The sequence below is a fragment of the Varanus komodoensis genome, unplaced genomic scaffold (assembly GCF_004798865.1).
Source record: "Varanus komodoensis strain SLA01 unplaced genomic scaffold, ASM479886v1 scaffold1, whole genome shotgun sequence".
Lineage (NCBI taxonomy): Eukaryota > Metazoa > Chordata > Lepidosauria > Squamata > Varanidae > Varanus > Varanus komodoensis.
This window is the reverse complement of record NW_025335268.1, coordinates 43919975-43941754: the sequence shown is the minus strand read 5'-3', so window position 1 is coordinate 43941754 and position 21780 is coordinate 43919975. Positions and strand designations below refer to the sequence as shown.

The following is a 21780-nucleotide window of genomic DNA, read 5'->3' as shown; positions in this document are numbered from 1 at the left end:
TTACATTCAAGAGAGTACTTTAAATGGCCTGCATTACAAGGAACACTGGCAAATCATGGAAAGGCCTACTTAATTGTGTGTTACTGAACAGTCCTTCCACTGTGGCTTTGTTTAGCTCTTTCAGGAAAGAGTCAGGCTTATAAGCCATTGGTTTGATCTGTGGACAGACAAGCAGCGCAAGCAATTTCTCCACTGGATACTGACTAAGTGCAATAAGTCACAGTTGAGGTAAGTGAGTCAGAAGTTCTTTTTCAGGTGGTGTTTTGTGAAAAGAGTTCCACAAGGACATCTGTCAAATGGATCTTCTACCTGAGCCAATCTTGCACCTTTGCTCAGTGTAACACTGACATGAGATGTGTTCGCAGCAAGTAAAACATTTGCTTATCCAGATCCAAATTCAGGGGTTAAGGCCACTTTATGTTCCTGTTAGATATGTGTTTAAATTAAGTCCTAAATATATCAACAGTAATTGTTGTTGTTGTTAGTCACGAAGTCGTGTCCGACCCATCGCGACCCCATGGACAACATTCCTCCAGCCCTTCCTGTTCTCCACCATCCCCCGGAGTCCACTCAAGCTCACACCAACTGCCTTAGTGACTCCATCCAGCCACCTCATCCTCTGCCATCCCCTTCTTTTGCCCTCAATTGTTCCCAGCATTAGGCTCTTCTCCAGGGAGTCCTTCCTTCTCATTAGGTGGCCAAAGTATTTGAGTTTCATCTTCAGGATCTGGCCTTCTAAAGAGCAGTCTGGGTTGATCTCCTCTAGGACTGACTGGTTTGATCGCCTTACGGTCCAAGGGACTCGCAGGAGTCTCCTTCAGCACCACAATTCAAAGGCCTCAATTCTTTGGCGCTCAGCCTTCCTTATGGTCCAACTTTCACAGTCATATATTGCAAATCAACAGTAATACAATCTGTCAAATGCAGCCTGATAAAGAGAACACCTTTTGTAAAATAGCCAGGAGAATTGGCTTAGAACATAGTAGAATATTCTAAAACAATGTAAAGTATGGATATATTTTGGCTACTATCTTGGTTACTAACTGCCCCACTTTTGGATGTGTTGGATTACAATGCCCATTATCTCCAGCCAACCTATCCATTTGGGTGTAATGTCTGGGGATGGCAGCAGTTGCAGCAAAAGCTGCCAGACTGAAGACGTCTACCTGAGAGAATTTAGTTCTCTCATATGGCCCAATGGTATCTGTAAATTAAAGCAAGCCTTTGGGTTGTGTACAATTCTATGTGATAGAAAGTCAGTATCTTAAACAGAGAACTGATCAGCAGAAATTGGGCATACACAGTAGTAATGGTACAGTTTGATTTTGGATCTTGTCATGTACCTTTGAGTTTTTTTCAGCTCTGAGCATATAAAGAAATTGCTCTGAGTTTCCCAAAGGAAGAGTTGGAACATACAAAATGTTACTATAGTTTGTAGTTGGCTGCTGTGAAGCACAGAGTCTAGGTTCAGACATAAAAATCATGGTTTGTTTTCATGTCTGAACTGTAGTTTGAACACAAGCTGTATGTTCTCTAGAGAAAACAGAACAAGATCTGTAACCACAGAGTAAGCACAGGAAAATGAGTGCTGAGTAGATGAAAAGCGAAAGCAGGCAAGAAGCACAACATCATGGTTTGCCTGTTCTGTTTTGAAACTCAAACCATGGTGGGGCCTATGATTCACAGAAACAAAGGTTTCATCTAAAGTCTGACTCTGAATTCAGCCAATGTCACAGTCATATTCTTCTGGGCCTCCTGAGAATCATCTTTCTGGATCCTTCATTAGAACTTGAAAGGGAGTAGTCAAAATCCCAAAAAGGTCACAACCACCCATTAAGGATCATCCTGTTTCTTCTCTCTGTTTTGCAGATTTGCTGAGAAATGGTTTGTAGAAAATACCCCACTGACCAAAGTGGACTTCACCACCTTGCTACCCCGTTTCATATCACTGTATATATTCTCTTTTCTCAACCCAAAGGATCTCTGTGCAGCAGCTCAAGTCAACTGGCACTGGAAGTTTTTAACTGAACAAGTAAGATCATATTGCATAAGATCTACATTGGAGCAATACTATTTTTTGAAAGTCTAACAAGAAAGTGTCTGGATCTTTCACTTGGTATATCTTAACCTGGCCCCATCAATTAGCTACTGAAGGTCCAGTTACTCCAGTGCTTGATTTTCTCTTCCCTCCCCATTCCCCTTCCTATTTCTGTCTCTTTTGTATTGTTTCTATTAGATTGTGAGTCCACTGGTAAGAATGGTCTTACTTTGATCATTCAAAGTAAGCATAGCACTTATAAAAGATTGGTTGAATTATATGTGATCATAAAAACAATGGGTTAGAACTCACTGTTCTGCCAGTAAAAGCTGGGATACAACCCTGGCTTTCCAAGTCATGAGTGTGCTTGGCTTGCTTAAACTTGAATTGATGGTGGTTGCATGTAACTTTGAACCCAGTTTAACGGAAGCAACAGGAATTGGTGAACATGATCCCCTGGCCTGATCTTCTCCACTAACCCCTTGTTTTATTAGAACTAGGGCAGGTTATGATGCTTCATTAAAGAATGATGCTGTACATTGCTATTCTTTAATGTTTAGATAACAGCTTCCAATTATTATTTATTAGATTTATATCTCACCCTTTTTCTTTTAAAAAAACTCAAAGTGGCGTACATCATTCTCCTCTTCCTGCTCTCTGTTTTTCTCCACAACAACGACCTGACCTTGTGAGATCTGTGACTGGCCCGAAGGCTCAGACTTGGCTCATGGCTGACTAGGACTAGAACCCAGATCACCTGAGCACTAGTCCAATGCTCTTAACTACTACATCACACTGGCTCGCCTATTGAAACATAGAAAAGCCATGCTGGAGCCAACTAAAGAGCCATCTAATCCAGCATTCTGGATGGTGGCACAGTAGCAGCCAGCTGCTTACAGGACGGGTACAAGACCTCCACCTGCCCAAGCTCCTCATCAACTTGCGTATGCAAACATTCTGTTTTCTACTTCACCAGTAGGAGAAAACACATAGCCAGTAATGCTAGAAGCTACAAATAGTCTTCACTTCCAAATAAACCTTTGTTTTTTCTTTTCTTACTAAAGGACTGTGTGTGGATGCCAAAATGCATTAAGTTAGGATGGTTTCTTCCCTATACACCCGAAAAAAATGAATATAGTGCTTGGAAGCAATATTATATTGCCTGTGCAATGAACTTGGATTGCTTAGCTCCCAGGAAAGCTGTTGAGTGTTATGAGACGCTCAATGATCCTAAAATGGAAAATGAAGATCAAGAAGAAAGAATACGTGCAAAATATCTACGAAAAATTATTCGAGAAAAACTGGTTCTACAGAAGAGTAAGTTGGATGAAACTGATATGATTTAATTATCAGAAAAGGAAAGTCTCATTCTATTACTGTAAGTGCAGATTAACCTACCTAGGAATAAATATAATTGAATGGGGATTATTTCCAAGCAGACAAGTACAGGTCTGCATTATAAATGTATCCCAAAAGAGTCAAATGTGTTCTTTTCCTGAACTGAAATAAATTACAGACACACATACATATATGATGATGGTAATAACTGCTACCACTTCACAAAAAACAGAAGAGATTATGTTTTCTTTTCTTCAGTTTTCACAGCAGAGGATGAAGAGCAGATACCTTTTCCTGAACTCATGTATTCTAGAAGGCAGTCTGAGAAATCAAGACAGATAGTAGTGCGGGGGGGGGGGGGATGAAATTCTCAGGCTTATTGTCAATCTGAAAGTCAGCAAATCACCATATCAGATAGTATTCGTCCTAGAGTTTTCAAAGAACTCAAACATGAAATTGCTGACCACCTTACTAAAATATTTAACATGTCCCTAAAATCAGGCCTTGCACCAGAGGCTTAGAGAATGATCAATGTAACACCCATTTTTAAAAAGGTATCCGGGGGGACCTGGTAAATTACAAGCTGTGTGAAAACACTACTTCACACAGGATATTGTTAAACTATGGAATTAGCTGCCAGAAGAAGTGGTGGTGGCTGCCAGTCTGGATGGCTTTAAAAAGGGATTGGACAGATTCATGAGGGAGGAGGTGTGACATCTGTTCTGGGTAAACTGCTTGAAAACATTAATAAATATAAAATCAGTAAGCACAGAGGGACAAGCCCTGCTGGAAAAAAAGTCAGCCTGGCATTTGCAAGAGGTCTTCTCTCACTAACCTGTTTAAGTTCCTTGAGTCAATAAGCATGTACACAGAGGCAATCCAGTAGACACCGTTTACTTGGACTTCCAAAAGGCTTTTGACAAAGACCCTCACGGAAGGCTCCTGAGCAAATCAAACAGTCGTGGAATAAAAGGGGAGTCCTCTTGTGGTTCACTAATTGGCTAAAAAACAGAAGACAGAGGGTAGGAATAAATGACAACTTCTCCCAGTGCAGAGATGTCGCCAGTAGAGTCCCACGGGGTTCTGTTTTGGGGCCAATGCTTTTCAACCTACAGTGGTACCTCGGCTCCTGAACACCTCAGTTCATGACCAAATTGGGTCATGAACAGAAATTTCATAAAAATTTTGCCCCAGGTCGCAAACTCTGCATCAGGTGATGATCGCAAGCATGCCCCCCTTCCCTGCACCAGCCTGATCATGGGGGGCAGGGGAGATGGCCACATTCATGCTGGGGGGGGGAGAAGGCCGCAATTGCACATGTGTTTCCTGCCCAAGCATGCTCACCTCCCCCCCAGCACGCCCGCCCCTGCCTCCGTCCCCCGCGTGCCCACCTCTCCCTCAACACGCCCCCAATCACACCCATCTCCCCCCCCGCACAATCGCTGGGGGGGGGAGGAAATGGCTGTGATCTTTGTTGTTCTTTGTCACTTTGCTTCAAATTTTTGTGAGTAAAAAAAAAAAAGTTAATAAATAAGGATTAACCTTATTTACATTGACCCTTATGGGGAAATGTGACTTGGCTCACAACCAATTTGGGTCACGAACAGGAACAGATTAAGTTCATGAGCCAAGGTACCACTGTATTCATAGATGAGATGAAATTAGGAGTGAAGTGGCTAAGTATGCTGATGACGCTAAACTATTTAAGGTGGTTAAAAGTTGAGAGGTATCCTGAGAGAGATTTATGTGCCTCCTGAACGTCCTGGGTTAAACAGCATCATCTCATGGTGCTTATTTTTCAGAAGAATTGCTGAAGGCTCGTCCACCCTGGATAAGTGGAACACAAAACTCAGGATTTAACAAATCTGGATTTCAGCCAAATCTGTCCCATACAGTCCGTGACAAAGCTAAATTGCCAGAAAGGTTGTTGCTAATGAAGGTATTTTTCCCATATCATATTACTGATTCTCATAGTTGACTTCTGTGTGCATGCAGAACTTAATCTGAGTCTAGTCCCTGTCTAAGAAACTAATTTTAAAAAAGTGGCTTTAGTGCTTAAATATAGGAAGGGTGCACCTGAGCAGGGCTGTTGTGAGACACCAGAGTTTCCAGGCCTATTCTTATTTTATATATTTACTATGCTTTAGCATGGAAATCCACTGCCACCTTTCAACCTTTCCGCTTCTCCTCCTTGTTGCTGAAACCACCCTATCTGCCTGATTCTTTGGTGTCTTTCTTATTTATAATAATTAAGTTTTATAAAATAATGAGTGGTATGAAGAAAGTCAAGAGAAATTGTTTCTTCATTTCTCATAGCGCGTGCGCGCGCGCGCGCACACGCACACACACACACACACAAACACTGCTTTGGTGATGCATTTAAGAAGGACAGAAGGGACCTTCACACAACATAGAGGATGTCTATCTCGTAAGCAAGGCGTGCACAGCTATTCTGTCCCTGAGGGCCACATGCAGTGCTGGCTGGGGGTTCTGCACATACACATCCACCCATGACTTTGACACACATACACACACTTTCATTCCCTCCTCCCCCATAAGATAGCGAGAGATGGATTGTGGAGGAAAAGATCAGCTCTCTTCCACCATTGTCCAGATTGTCTTTCTATGGGCAGAGAAGAGGGTAGCCTCCTCTTCCCTGCACAGAGACAGGAGTTGGATCTTGGTCATGAAGTGAGAGATCAACTCCCTTACCCTGATGTTCAGATCTGCTCTTCCAGCAATCCTGGAATGGCTTTTCTTTCACTGCTAGCTATGGCAGGAAAAGGACCATCTGTATTACCAGCAGTTGGAGAGAACAGAATTCAGTAGCAGTAGAGTCAGCAGGTAGGTAAGGGCCCCTAATTAAGATAACATACAGAGGTGGAGAAGCTATATGTTTTGAACCCTTCTTAATGTGCTAAACATTCTATGAGTGTGGAACCCCATGTAGCCAGAATGATACCAACTATACACACAAAAAGTAGGCATCAGGAAGTCAGGGGAAACTTCATGGCTTGCAAAAGTGTAATAAAAACAATATTACTGGGGGGAAGCTACAACTGGGAACCTGCTCTTAAGAAAAACCTCAATGCAATCTCCTCTGGTCCTGGTATCAACCTTGTCTACTTCCTGGAAGAGATACTTTTTTTAATAAAGATTTTTATTAAGATTTTAAACTAAAAAACATCAATCATCAAATACATTGGACGTACTGGGTCAGCCCCCTATAACATATCTTTTTAACATTCTGTAATCATATTGAAATGGATTTATAAAAATTTAAAAACATTTTTAAATCTAAGCCAAGTCCCGTTTCTCCAGCCAATCATAAAAAAGATCCCAAGTTTGATAGAAGTCAGTATCTTCTTTCTCCTTCAGTAATAGAGTCAATCTGTCCATTTCTGCACAGTCCAGAATCTTTTTTAAAATCAGTTCCTCTGTGGGCAGTTCCTCACTCTTTCCTGGAAGAAATTCTGTTAGCATTAGTACCTAGAGAGCAAGACCTTTGGTTCCGTGTTCAGTGGAGTGCACTTTGGCCTTGTTCCCTTGCCTGAGTGGGGAGTTGTCTGCAGACTGTCCAGTAAGTTCTCATTGTCGGCTTTGAGATGGAATCTAGGAGTTTTCTCATTGTTAAGACAGCTCAACAGTTTACTATTCAATGGGTTTCTAAGTAAAGGCACTAGGCCATGAGATGACCTCAGTCAGGGTATTCACAGTGTAATGCCAGCATCCAGGTGGCTTGGCCTTGAGCTTTAGCAGAAGCCTGCAACTAATTATGACAGGAAAATGTATTTCTATTATACCTGGGTAAGATGGAGTCAGTATGTTTTGGCTGAGCCGGCTCTTCTAGGCTGAAGTACCAAAGGTACGCATTCACCATCTTCTAGGGCCATGCCTCCACTCAGACATCTCACTCATCTTTTTTTTCCCTAAAAGCTTCAGAAAAGAATGATTTCACCAAAAGATATGCTTTCAAAACAGATTTCTGAAGATGTTCCATCTGCATCAAGCTTCAGTCTGGAAGCCCAGATACCATTGACCTCTTTAAAATCTTTTCCAAAAAGGTAAGCAGTACCTTGTGGGAGGCAGTAGAAGCCTGCAGGACCAATGAGGATCCTTACCCCTGAATTTTCCCTCTGCGAAGGATGCTGGGATGAGGCTTGCACATGCAGAAAACAGCTTTTGATGAATTTCTTGGCTGACTAGGGGGTCCAAGCTTGTTTGCCCAAAGGGAAACAGGTTATCATCTGGGTTGAGGGTTGCAATGAAGGAATCAGAGTGGGATCCTTTGCAATCAGGAATCCCTGTTTGCTCTGTTCTACTCCTGAGCAAGAACAAGTTCCTACAACAGCCTTGGGGCAGAAGCAGTGCAAGTGCACCTCATGCTCCTCTGCAGCCTGAATCCATTACAGAGACCTGGCAGGGAGGCCCTTCGCTTCATCCTGGGATGCAGCCTCCTCAGGGGACATGTCCTCTTTGATTCTACAAAGTGTGCAGGACAGCAGGCTCCAAAGAGCCTTGCCTTACCTACACTGAGACTTGGCTTTGGGTTCTCTATGATTGTTGAGTGAGGAACTGAGATGGGGAAATCCTCTTCATTCCTCCTCTCCTCTTTCCTTCCCTCCTTTTTATAGGTGCCAATTTGGTCCTGCCTGCTACATAGCCAATGCCAAATCTGAGAGAGCAGATGGCTTGCTCTGTGGCGCAGTCACACGATATGCCCTCTGGCCTGACACAATGAACCGTCTGCTCTGAATGAGCACATAGCACATCTTTGGTAGCTTTTGTTCTCGTTGCTGTGGAAATTCACATTCACGCATTGGCATGAATCAGGGAGTATCTGCTTGCAACTTGGCACAATGTGGCACAATTTTCACTGCTGTAGCCAGTAGTGTTATGGACCAGTGTGGGCACTGCTTCCATGCTGTAGGATTGGCACTGTGCACTACGAGGCACTTGCTCTGAAGTCAGCCCCAAGAGGGCCTTCTGAATGATCAACATGCTGTTTTCTCTGATGACGTTAATAAAGAGTGGAAGCACTGCTTTCAAAAAAGTGGAGACCCAAGCAAAGTAATAGCTTTGCTAATAAGCCAGTGGTTCTCAGACTGGGGCATTGTCTTCTCCCAGGAATAAGAGGATCCTATGGCAAGCAGACCTACTTTCCTTGTTGTAGCGCAGCTTAGTGCTGTGTCCATCAAACTACTCATTAACCTCAGAAGTTGTAGAAAGGAAAGGAACCCAAGGGGGCTTCAGGCCTGTGGCGCAATCACCTCCTGTCTCCTTGCCTGATTCACTAGTGTGAAGGAAGAGTCAGATATGCCCTGTTCTTCTAACTGAAACTGAGTCACATCCACTGACTCTTCTGCGCCAGTGGTGAGCTATGTACACGGAACCATATACAAGGAGCCCCTGTGCTTGCATGCCAAAGAGATGGCTGTTGAATTCCTAGGGTATGGAATGGGCTTCCATGCGAGATGGCTGAAGCCCCCTTGGTGAGGGTGTTCAAGCACAGGCTGGGGTTAGGGTGCCATGTCAAGAGTGGAGCCAGCTGGAGCCAGGCTCAAACTAGATGGCCTGAGAAGCCTCTTCTGACTTGCTCGGCTTCTGATTCTGTGAATGGGCAGGTACTGTAGTGAAGTGAGTTTACAAAGTGGCCCAATTTCAAGATGTTGAATTATTTGTAACTTACATGACATGGAACAACAGAAAAGTTCCCAACATGTAGCACAAATTAACTCAGCAAGTCTGTGTCTAGTGCAATGTTCACTGAGAATTTCAAAGACATAGCAAGGTATTGATGAATCTTAAGTGTTGTGCTTGATATACAGTTACTTAGAAAATATAGGGAAGGATGCCTTCTGTAAACATGCAATATGGGAATACAACTTCTTAACAATATTTTATACACTGAAAAGCTCCAGATTTGAAGTGAGGTACCTTCCTTTTATCTCTATAACTAAGAGGGCAAGGTAGGCTAGAATCTGACTGTTCCAAATTTCCTTTCTGAGTTTTTTGCATTAAAAATACCCAGTTTCGTATCTCACTTCATCTCTAAATTTCCACTTCTTCTATTTCTATAACATAATGCGGATAAGAACAGTTCTTACTCTGTCTTACCTCACAGCTGTTTTCTGTTTCCCAAAGGTACCCTAACGGAATGCATTCCCTTCAGCCACACCTGGTCCTGATATCATCACATGTTCCTGCTAATGAGGTTTGATTGGTTTTCTGGCCTCTTTGTCTTCTCCTCCTATCTTCAGGGGATTTGATCTCATCTGCTTTTTCTACTTTCAATGTATTGTGGTAGGAAGGGAAAGAATGAACTAACTGGCCTTGCCAGACCAAGAGAAAATGAGATAAAATACAGGGATAGAACGAAAAATATAGTTCACCAGACATGTCATCATTGGGTAGTATCCTATTGTGACCTCACACTTGCAGCAGCTACTGCTTGTGCCCCAGAACTTAGGCATTTCTAAGACTCTTTAAAGACTAATTTCCAAAACAGGGCAAATCAGTGTTGCTGGCAGCAGGGAACTCTACTGACCTGGCCTGATCAGGGAAACAAGTATTTCCATTTGTTTCTGTTTATATTTTTAGAAGCAACAAAGACCTGTTGTTCAAGTGGTGGGTTCTGATTATGTGAAAGAACCAGCAGCAGTGGAGTGGATACGACCCTGAGCTAAGCCTGGGGAAAGGAGTGTAAAAAAAAAAGTGGGGGGAGGGAGAAGCATGCCCAATTCTGCAAATTTTCTATTGTTTTGCTTTGTCTTGCACATGCTATAAACCTAGACACAAAGGCTGGCTAAGCACATGTATATACTGTAGATTACTTGGTGATCTACAGACCCTCTCACACTTTTGTCTCTGATGGACATTTTGCTAGTGCAAATATAAATAACAGGAACTGAAGGAAGAAGATGACATGCCAATTCAGTGGTTTATAAGAGGTGCTACTGAAAATATATGAGCATTAAAACACTCATGAGACAATTAAGGGTCTTTGTAAAACATTTGAGATATGTATGCTGTTACTCAAGAAGACAAGGAAGAAGTCTTGGAATTGTAAATGCAATTATAACACAGTTGTAAAATTTATATGTATGCACTCAAGCCTACCAATTAATTTTGAACAGTGACCTGGGCCAGTGCAGCTAGAACTGGACACCACCCCCTTCATCTCTAACAGTTTGGCACTAGTGGTTCTTCAATGATAAAATGCTGCATAATGTAAAGGAATCTGCCCTTCCTAGCCAAGGCAAAACTGTTTGCATTACCAACACAAATACCGAAGCTGTTTTGGTTCTAGGGCTGAGCCCTGGGCCACTGTTGGAGTTTCTGCATGGTAAGCAGTTGTTCTTGTGCAGAACTTAAGACTGTACTGCAGCTAAAATAGCCATACTTCATTTTTTTAATTTTTGGAGTTCTGCCTGAACTCACTTAATGGAGAAACACAGTTTTTCAACATGCAAGATTTGAAAAGTTGCCTGTGTTATATCCATAACAAGGGATAAGGAAAGTGTAGCTTTCCAGATGTTGTACTGAAACTTCCATCATCCCTCACTATTGGCTATGTTGTCTAAGACTGATGGGAATTCCAGTCCAGTGACATCTGGAGGGCACCTGCAGCAAACTCTTGAACAGTCTGACAGATACGTAACATAGGAGTCATAAACATAATTTGCTATAAGGAGCAGTTTCTTACCACAGGGGACTGGCAGGGGCTCATAAGTATCTCCTCAAATTAGTTTTGAATTTGTCAGTTTAAAAGTTACAATGTTAATCATTTTTCTATTAACTTATTTAAATAAATAATGTTTATTTGAAACTAGATTTGTGACTTGTAAAACAATATAGCTTGGAATGATTCCCAGTGTGAATAATACATATTTCAATTTTAATTGATGGGGTTAACCTATGTAGGTTTAGACTTTTTTAAAAAAGACTGAGAACTGCTAGCATTCCTTCAGGCATCTGTACTGCCTCGGGCCTGCTGGGAGCTGCAGGACTTGTTTCTGTCTAAGCATTAAAGTTCTTCCTTCAACTGAAAACCTAATGAACTAATCATTGCAACTAATAGCAGGTGCTTTTAAATATACACAATAACAAAAAGAGCCTGATGCTTCAAAATTAACATAATTCATTTCTGTTTCCTTCATGTTTTGCAAATTATATGACAATTTTTCTGTTCACTTTTCTTTCTCATTTTAGATGATTTTGAGCAGTCTTAAACCTGGAGTGGTACCTGTTTTGTATGAACATTGTGGCACCACTTTGGATTGCCTTCTTTATTACATAGAGAAGGCCTTGGATGGGCAAAAAGCGAAGAGCATTGGGATTATTAGTGATGGAGATTCCAGAGAGATTAACTTGCTTCAAGGTATATAAAATATTACATTTTTACAGTTTGTATTCTTTGTAAACTCCCAATAGAGTTTTGGCCAAAGATATTTAATAAATGAAATGAAAAGGGTTGAGTTCACACAAAATAGTACATCACTTTAATTATTCCAACATTATATGGTGTTGTAAAACAGTATAGCATGGAATTGATTAATATATTTGGCAAGTTTGTTAATAAGAATTTTTATCTTCAGGACCTAGAGATATGTTGCAGACTTTCATGTTCTGATTCACCCTATCTCCAAATGAAAAGAAAAATAAAATTGTATGAAGTATTATTGTTAAAAGAGTTGGCAGAGTTTGAATTATTATTACTGACACTAAATCCCTGCAGATCCCCCCACATCCAAGAATCTTGAAGAACAAAGGAATGCATTTGACAAACCTCTGTTTCCATACCTAGTTCAAAACCATCAGTGCTTGCCTTTCATTGGTTCTACTAGCAATGGCAGATGGGAGCTGTAAGCCCAAGCAGCTGAAGGGCCATGAGTTGCCAATCCCTGCATAAGTCAGCTTTAACATTATGAGATGGTTTTAACTTGTCCATGTTACAACCAGTAGTTTTGGCTGAGTTAGCCTTTCACCTTTATTTTAAGCATGAAAAAGAGCTGTGGGAGCCTATGAGTTTGAGTGGAGTAGTGATGGAGAAGGGAGGGGTTGGTGTAACTATTTCCTAGCTCGCCATTTTTCTATTTAGCTATTTTTCCATTCACAACAAGCTGTTTTCCACCAGCAGTAGGCAAAAAATGTAATTTTTTCTCATACAGAAATATAGTTGGGAAAGAGGCTGAGAGCAAATGGATGGGAAAGCATAACTTCCCCATCTCCTGCCACTGTGCACTACAGTCCCACCATACAAGCTTTTCATTAAAAGAGACATGCACTACTTTGGGCATTTTCTGTGGAATATCCAGATGATTCTTAAGGGAGGGTTCAACACCTTGACTATGCCCTCTTGATCCCAGAAAATAGAGAAAAATCAAAGCAATCATTTTACTAGCTGACAGTTTTATTCAGGTTATAGAATCAGTACCATGAACCTGCTTAAGCCTGAAGTGAGAGCATTTTGGGAGAAGTTAAGAAACTACATCTCCTCTCCAGAAGAAGGTAGTCATATCAACATCTTCGTTCCTCTGGCAGCATCAGGTCAGTTCTATATGCCATACTGTTTGGCATTAATACCCTTTTCGTCTGCTTGCAATAGGTCAAATCCAGCCTTACCGACCTCCTGCAAACTATTTCCTTGCAGATGTGTTAGACTACATTTCCCATCAGTTCCATGATGAAAAATGTAATCCAACAAATACAGAGGGCACCAATTTGGGAAAGGCTGGTCTAATTTAATGCAGCACCCTGAGATTATTCAACTTGAAACATCAAAACCTTGTAGCAAAGCCACCTTCTTTTCTGGAAAGGCTGCCACATACTTTGCAAATAAATACATAAATCCTCTGGTTTCTTGTCTGTATCTGAGATACCAGGTCCTCAACCTAAGGACCTGATGTCTAAGATCTAGAGCTGCTTAGCATCAGTTTAGTCAGTTATTGACCAAGGACATTTGAGTTTGAGATTATTAACTAGCACCAAAATTTCTTCTTTGGGCACACTGTACTTTTAGGAGCTGGCCCAAGACAGCTTGCTACCTGAGCTGAAAGACAAGATGGCACCCTCCCAAAGAAAGCTTTGGGATGTTATCTCCTTGAAAAATTAACAAAACACAAGACAGGAACCCTGATTTCTTTAGCCAACCATAGAGATGGAGGCTGAAACCTCCTCCAGATAATCATCTGGAAAGACCTAAGTACTCCCTCACTAAACCTAGATCAGCAGATCCTTAAGCGAAAGTTTAGCTCTATAGGTTTATATATATGTAGTGCTGTATGCAGCTTATTGTCACTATATTATTTTATGCTTGCTCTCAGTTATATTTTCATGTTGTATTGTTCATGATATAATAAAAAATCAAAAAGATGGTACCTTCCCCATTTCACCAATGGAAGTCAATTGAACTTACACCTGAATCTTGTCATGACCCTGATGACAGCCAGCTGAGCCAGAGAGTGTAGACTGGAACATACAGCTCTGTTCTCCAACAGAGAGGAACGGCCACTGGGCTGCTGCTGCACCCACCTCCCAGCACCACTCAGCATTTCTTGCCTGATACTGCCATCTTGCTCTGCCTCATGGAAGAGCTGGCTTTTTAAGAGCATGAGCAGGAAAAGCAAATGTGCTTGCAGAAGGTGCACCAGCAGTAATTACTTGTTCATGCTGTCAGGACATCTCCACAACATCAGTGTAACATCAATGACATTACATTCCTGTAGCTGCTCATTCTATTCTCTGCACTTTGTGTTGGCATGGCATTGTGCTGGAATTGGCACTCCAGAGAAGCAGAGACCTGATCCATTGTTTGTGCATCTATTCCCTTTCAGATGTCTTTTTAAATCACTCTTTACTGACAGATAAGTTATCTGCAATGAGCTTTCATCTTTGTGTCATTGTAAGATGTCTCTACAGTGAGCCTGCATTGGCCATCCAGATAGAGGATTTCTGATAGGAGTTCTGAAAGAAAGTGAAGGAGATTATTCACTGCCTTATTTATGGTGATCTCATCTATTGCTTCAACATTTGTGCAGTGACATGTATTTACTTAAGACATTTTTTACCTTGGTCTTTGGAACAAAATGATTAATACAAACAAAAGTTCTCTGCCCTTATGCTTCCAATCTAAAAGAGATTGCAGAAAATGGGTTAAAAAAGGGAAGAGGAGAGGAAAGAAAAGAAAAGAAGTCAGAACTACTTGAGTGTTTTTCTTCATTATATTTGGAGGAAATAATGCCCTACTCACAATATGAATGTAATCAGGCAAGAATGACTGAGATCACTGTAAATGGTCACTTGTTTCCTTTGTTTTGCTTCTTAAAATAGGCAATGCAGTTATAGAGGGGAAAAGGCACAACACATTTCTTGTGTACTATGGACTAACAAAAATATACAGGATCAGGATGGCATAGGCACTGGATTAGTAAAAACGTATATTGATTTTTGTTTTAGTGAGGTCTAATTATTACATTATGTAGAAAAGACAATAATTTTCCAGAGACAGGAATGGAGGTCCTTTCCCAGCTGTCTCATCTAACTGGAGTGCTCTTCAGGGCTCCTACTGGAATAGCAACTGGATCGTATCAACATAGTAAGTAAAAATACTATACATTCTTGGCAAGGGTGTGTGAAGTGTCTCATTTCATTACGTGTTTTAAATCTGCTACATCCAGTCTCTTCCTCAGAGACTGCTGGGACATGAGTAAAAGCCCCCAATTTTATTTGGAGAACTGCTTTGATCCACAGGCACAACCTGATACACAAAGAACATTAGCAGTGGCTTTGGTTCTTAAACCACAGTTTGATAAATGCATTATGCCCACTGAAAGATATTGACTATTCTCTTTCTCTCATTTCCCTAAATCTGTTTTTGAAATTAAAAATCCAGTTTAGCATCAAGAACATATGTGGCCTTGTCTTACCATATTAGAGGTAATTGTGCTCTTTGAATACTGGCTGGTGGAAAGATTTATCTGAAATCTATAGCAGAATGATTCAAGTGGGGGAAATAACTTGATGTATCATTCATTATAGTCCTCAGTGAATGGCTCGGGAATCAGAAGGACAGCCCTCCTCCATCTCTCTACTTCACTGAAGAAAAATTTCAGATTTGGCTCAGATTTACAGAACTGCTGGAAGATGCACTGAAAGCTGTCAAGAAAAAGCTGAGACCATATTTTTGTGATTTGAAGAAGAATATAGCTGGCAAGATTCTTGGTAATCTCTCCTCACTTTTGAGTTCAAAATACATTTTAAAAGTAAAGTTATAAGTATTTTTAAAATGTAGCATTTTTATAAGAGTGTAGAAAATCATTTTGTATTATACATGAGTAGATTCTTATCTAATGGTCTGTTCTACTTCCGTTATACTGAAGTACAATATTTATTTATGCAAAGCTGTGAATAGGTAGCATCTATTATGTAATTTTGTGGCAGATCCATTTAATCAAATCCCAACACCAAACAAGTGGAGTTTGTGCTTTGGATACATGTAAGGATTGCCTAGGGCATATGCCATGTTCTTCATGTGAGTTGTATGGAGGAACTTTTTGTGCTTGTGTGAGCACAAAAATTAGCTCCATAAATCTAAAATGCATTTTGTGCATGTGTCTGTAATTTCCACACTACAGATGGGAAAAAACCTTTTGTTCCAAGACAATATTTCTCATATTCTGCTTCTGCTTCTGGTTTATTTTACTGAAATACAGTGTCACACAATTAGGTTATTTGTTACCTGACTACATTCCTAAATACTACCAGGCCTGTCAAGTGTATTTATGAGGCTCACAGAGATTTGCCTCTCTTTAGCAGCAGTATTTAGTTCAGTTCAGTTCAGTTCAGTTCTGTTCTTCCTCAGCTACAATCCTACACTCCAGATGTGTAGGATTGTAGCTCTCATAATACCCAGCCAAGGTGACCAGTGGCAATCTGGCTATGAATAATGGTAATTGCAGTCCAACACATCTGGAGGATAGCGAAGGCTACTTTAGTTTAATCTGTTTAAGGACCTTCTTTCTGCTTCTTTTCCCTGCTGCATAAAGATTGTCCCTTTTTCCCTGTGTCTCGAAGTAGGGCATACATCTGCAGTCTCGAGGACACTGTATTCATACAATGCACTTCTTGAATGCATTGGATACTGTTTGTGGAATTTGTATTATATGTTCTTGGGGTGAATAGAAAATCCTGACCACTCGATTTGGATTTCATTTGGCAGGGAAATGAAAGCTGGATGCGGTGTCATTCATTCCTTGGGCAGAAAGGCTAACAATTAATATATTTTGCATGCTGGTGGGATCTTATGTCATGTGAGTGGCTTGGCATGTGATCAGCTGCAGGTTAGAATACGTTTGAGGAACTAGCTAATGAGCTTGATCATCTAATGACTCCATGCTTTGTTGTCAATCCTTTTGCATCTTAAACATTACAACAATAAACTGCTACATGTAGGCCAGATAATGTTTGAAACTGTGAGCTGGTGTGAACTTCAAGACAACCGAAGAATAGCCCAGGCATTTGCTGATGGATTAGTTGAAGCCTCAAGGGGAAACCATGTAAGCGAAGCTTGTTGCTTTTAGTATATTAAATGAAATTGCTCTGTGCTCAAGTTTTGACTTTTAGGGGTTAATTCAGCGGGTTCCTGTGCTCAGTGGGCTATGTTTAAGCTGACTCAAGGGTAGAAAATAATGTACTCAGGCACTGTGACCCAACCATCCTGCTAGTTCAGCAGCCCTTGCTAATGTCCTTGTGCCCATCGCTACGGCTTCCATCCCTTGCCTCACGTGTCCACATCTTCTCTGCCAGAGGTACTGGTTCATCTCATCAGCTCAGGAGCCAGCATGCTTTTTTAAAAATGTCCAGGGAAGTGAACTAACAAGAATTCTGTGGCATTTATTTTAATGACAAAGAGTCTTGTGGCTCTTATATTTAAAGAATCAACTGTGGCATGTTTCTGTGGACTGGAATCCACCTCAGCAGATGCACGACTCACTATCTTTGGCTCTTTACCCAAGTTCCCTGCACACGAACAGCTAAATATGTAGAAGGGACTAAAGCCATGCCTCCTGGCCCCACACTGGGCATCAAGTGTCTCTGTGGTCTTTTGCTTCCAGATGTTTGTGCCTAGTTGTGTCAGGTGTCCCTTTGCAGACACTCTTCGCTATAGACTTGTGTCAAAGTGGGCTCAGCAGAAAGAGGCAACACAATGCTGCTCCCCCTTTCTCCAGGTACACAGAGTACACGTGGACAACATCTGGAGGAGGCTTTTGCTTTTGCTTTGTTTAAGGCAGGTTGGGTTAAACAAGCTGGGCCTTCTGCAATGTCAGTCCAGCCCACCAGGGTTCTCCAGAAGACCACACCCCTTCCCTCCAGCTAACTGTCCCTTGGAGATTTCCTAGCTTTTGCCAACATTTCTTCTCTTTTCTAAAAGGTTACAATGCATCTCCTAAAGCTTAGCAAACAGCAGCAAGCACTTTCAGCTACAATGTGCCATATGGGGGGGGGGCACATCTTTTTCTTTGGCCCCACCCACCCAGATACCCTGAGTCTGTTAGAAACAAAAAGGCCTTACAGTACATTTTGCTGCCGCCTAGAAGATGCCTGAATGACGGAACCTGGCGGAAAAGCCATTGGTCTCAATTGCACCACTAGTTCCACTGGAAGGCTATCAGAAACAGTTCAACATGACAGGGCAGTGCAGTGCTTGTCTGCAAGCCGCTCACCCCACAGATCGCTCCAGTCACATGGCAGTCCTGCCTGTCTGTGCCGTGGCATGTTCTTATGTGTGACTATCACTATGGAGTGTTTCAGGCTTCAGGTTCCCACTATGGAGCTGCTGTTGCAGGCAATGATCTGCAATCATTGCCTTTCTGGGGACTTTTACATGCTCTGTGCAATTAGATCATACAGTGGTGTTATTGCACAGCTGAGTTTCCATTTATTACGATGGGACTGATCCTCTGCAAATCTACTGAAGAAGGCTGGATGATACACAGCCTGGCATATATCACGTATTGGTTAACAGGTGGTAACAGTGGCCTCTGTTGAGGAAAGGAGCGGTTCACAAGGGCCAGTCCTCCCTCCTATGAAGCCAAATGAGGCTTGCCATCACTACCATCCCTCCTCCAGGGAGTCCCACCAGCCCCTTCACCCCTATGGCATTTTCCACAAGAGAGTGGCTTGTGGAAGGGCCATTGGCCACCCTCTGTTTCCCTTCTCATACCCCATCAATTTTTGCTGCCACTGTGCCAGCCCTGTGGAAAGCAACATGGCCAGAAGAAGTTGCTGCAGGTCTCCCATGAGAGCCAGAGACCATGCCTTCTGGCCCCGCAGCTCTCTGCAGGGCTCCTATGGATGCCCCAGTGCAAAGGTAACTGGAAGGCGTGCTACCAGGTTGGTGGGGCACAATGTGATCAGACAGTTTGCCCCAGGGGCACAGTACATATATTGCCTTGAGTACTTTTATGTTTTTTTAGGAAAACCCTCTGGAATTTCTATCATACTTCCTGATGAAGAAATACAATACAAATGACAAGCTCAAAAACAAGATTTTCTTGTCAGAAAGCAATCCAGAAGCAAACCTTCCTGCACCAGTTAAGGTACCATGAGTTGTGGACTCTTTGGGCTCCCCTGTAGTTCTTTAATAACTCCTTTTTTTGTTTTGTTTTTTTGTTCTGGAACATTATTGTCTGACAGGATTGGACAAAGAAAAGTGAACCAATGGGTATTAAGGGGTTGAGTGCAATTCTGAAGTGATTCTTAATGGTTATGTTTTTCTTTTTACTATACTCTGTTAATTACATCAGACCTTACTAAGAGGAGAAAGACAATATACAAATTTATAGAATTATGTTCCCAGCCTAGTTCTCTGCAGTATAATCAAAAAAGCTAATGTGATGTGAAATCTAAATCTAAATATTTCTAATACAGATATTTGTAGTCAAGATAGATTCAGTTCAGCTAGACCAATTAAGCAACTCTATTTCTAAAGAAACCATATTTCTGAATATGTGAATTAAAGTATTTTTTTAAAAGTATTTTATCCTACTCAGTTGAAAAGCTTACAACCCACAGACATAACAGCAACACACAAGAAAAAAAGGAACTAGGAGGGAAGCAGGTGAAATTAAATCTTTCAACAGAGCTGGTGGAGTGGCCTTGCTTTCCTCTCTCATCTCCCTTTCCATAGCATAGGTAACAGTTGAGTGGGGAGGAGTCGCCATGACAATGCAATCCTATAGAATTATATTCAGAAATAAGACCGCGTCCAACAGCATTTACCATCAGGATCTGGGCAGCTCTGGGGCCGGAACGAGAGAACCAGAAGTCCTACTACAGAATTTGCAGGATTGGTCCTAGACACTGCTGGTGCTCATCAGGAGACTGGAGAAAGAGCTGTATAAGAGCAAGTTCTCCTGAAGAAATGGCCTCAGCAACACAGGACTTTGCTGCAGTGCAGCTCTGCTCCTGTATCTCACCTTATTTGGTTCTTGTCCTGCCTTCCTTGCTCTGTCCCACCTTGCTGTATCTTGCCTTACTGTCTAGGCTCAGCAGTCCAGGCCTTCCTGCTAGCTGTGTTTCAGTTCCTGTATCTGCCTCTTGTTGCATCCCGTTCCTACCTTGCTTTCTCACCTCAGCAATGAAGGTCTTCCTGCCAACTGCAGTGTGTTCTAGTTGCATTTTGCCTGACCCCTCACTGGAACTTGCTCCTACCATGCCCTGCCGCATTGTGCCTTGCCTTGCTGCCTCACTTTGCTTGCCAAACCTTCACTGCTCCTGAATCCCACCAATTTAACCTCTGTCAAGGTACCCGTGCCTTGCTCTGTCTTCTTCTTGCCTTGTGTTCTGTTGCCTTGATCCGTGGTGCCTCTGTCTTGACTTCTACCTCTCGTATCCTGGACCCTGACATTTACATCCAGATAAGATTGCAGCCAGAGAGCCTTTTGGGGCAAACCGATACACTGGTCTTTTATGCTTGTGTGGCTAGATATTTAGCTTGCCCTAAACAGATGGCAAAAGAAGAAGGGGCGGCAGAGAATGAGGTGGCTTGACGGAGTCACTGAAGCAGTTGGAGGGAGCTTGAGTGGACTCCGGGGGATGGTGGAGGACAGGCAGGCCTGGAGGAATGTTGTCCATGGGGTCGCGATGGGTCGGACACGACTTCACGACAAAAACAACAACAAACATGACTGAAGATCTCTTAGAAATGCATAATCAAGTATCCCAGGCCATATCCCAGGTTCTCCAAATAAACACTTTTTTAAAATGTTGCTGACTTAAATCTCTCATATTTTGATTTTAGAGTGGTAAACTTCTTGAAGACACAGCAGACAGACGTAAAATCTTAGCCGGAGAGCTTATGTTAAGTGAGAAGGAATACATGGACAGTCTGGAAATTATAAGAGATGTTTATGTTAAGCCACTGAAAGCAGCACTAGCTTCAAATCGAGCCATCTTAAGCTATGCCAGTGTTCAGCTAATCTTCTCTGATATCTTGAACATCTTACAACTGAATAGGTACATTGAGCTGACTGTTCTGAAACACACAAAGATTAAAAAGTCACCAAGGTTCTTATTCTAAACAAAGTAATTGTGCTTGGGATGTGTAAGGAGATTGCTTCCCTCCCCCCCAAATGACTAGTTATTGCATTTGTGGTGGAGGTAAATTCCTTTATGTCTAGGCCTTTAAGGATACCATGCAGACAAATGTGTCATAAACAGACTACTGTAAGTCTCCAGTGATCCTTTTTTTAAGTGAGGCAGCCATGGGAGGATGGGAGTTTTCAGCGCAGGAAATGAGGTGATGAGACAGGAAGGGTTTAATTTTCTTTTATAGGTGGCAAAACAGCTGGATATGCTTTTTAGCACAAAAGTGGCTGAAGGAAGATCGTTAAGCAGCTTTCTCCTTGAGTCTTATTCTGAGTCAGGCCATTGGTCCGTATAACTCTGTACCGTCTATACATTGCCTGGCAATAGCTCTCCAGGTTTCAGATAGGAGTCATACGAACACAAAAAAAGCTATGCTGGATCAGACCTGTGGTCCATCTAGTTCTGTTCGCACCAGTTGTTAACAGGATTCTCTCAAGCAGCATAGGAGGAAATAAATGGCTCCTGTCCAGGTTCCCCAGCAAGTAGTCTACACAGGTACACTGCTTCTGATACCAGAGGCAAGTTATAGCCATGGTGGCTAGTAGCCATTGACAGCCTTCTCCTCCATGAATTTGTCCAATCCCTTTTAAAGCTTTCTATATTGGTGACCATCACAACATCTTGTGGAAGTTAATCCCATAGTTTAACATAGTTTAATCCCATAACCCTATGTGAAGAAGGACTTCTTTTAATATGTCCTGAATCTCCCACCAATCAGCTGCATGGGATGACTCTGGATTCCAGTATTATAGGAA

The 21780-nt window shown here is 41.9% G+C and overlaps 1 protein-coding gene across 1 annotated transcript in view; it reads left to right on the top strand.

The window, feature by feature from the left end:
• Positions 1–21780, top strand: part of ECT2L (epithelial cell transforming 2 like) — a 37953-nt gene that overhangs the window by 2406 nt on the left and 13767 nt on the right. Inside the window, exons 2-14 of the mRNA XM_044423575.1 lie at positions 116–228; positions 1870–2032; positions 3103–3355; positions 5179–5315; positions 7313–7440; positions 9521–9590; positions 11588–11756; positions 12797–12925; positions 14880–14972; positions 15416–15598; positions 16829–16932; positions 18853–18975; positions 20679–20893. Coding sequence (XP_044279510.1) covers positions 116–228; positions 1870–2032; positions 3103–3355; positions 5179–5315; positions 7313–7440; positions 9521–9590; positions 11588–11756; positions 12797–12925; positions 14880–14972; positions 15416–15598; positions 16829–16932; positions 18853–18975; positions 20679–20893 — 1880 coding nt within the window. The remainder of the gene's footprint in view (positions 1–115; positions 229–1869; positions 2033–3102; positions 3356–5178; positions 5316–7312; positions 7441–9520; positions 9591–11587; positions 11757–12796; positions 12926–14879; positions 14973–15415; positions 15599–16828; positions 16933–18852; positions 18976–20678; positions 20894–21780) is intronic.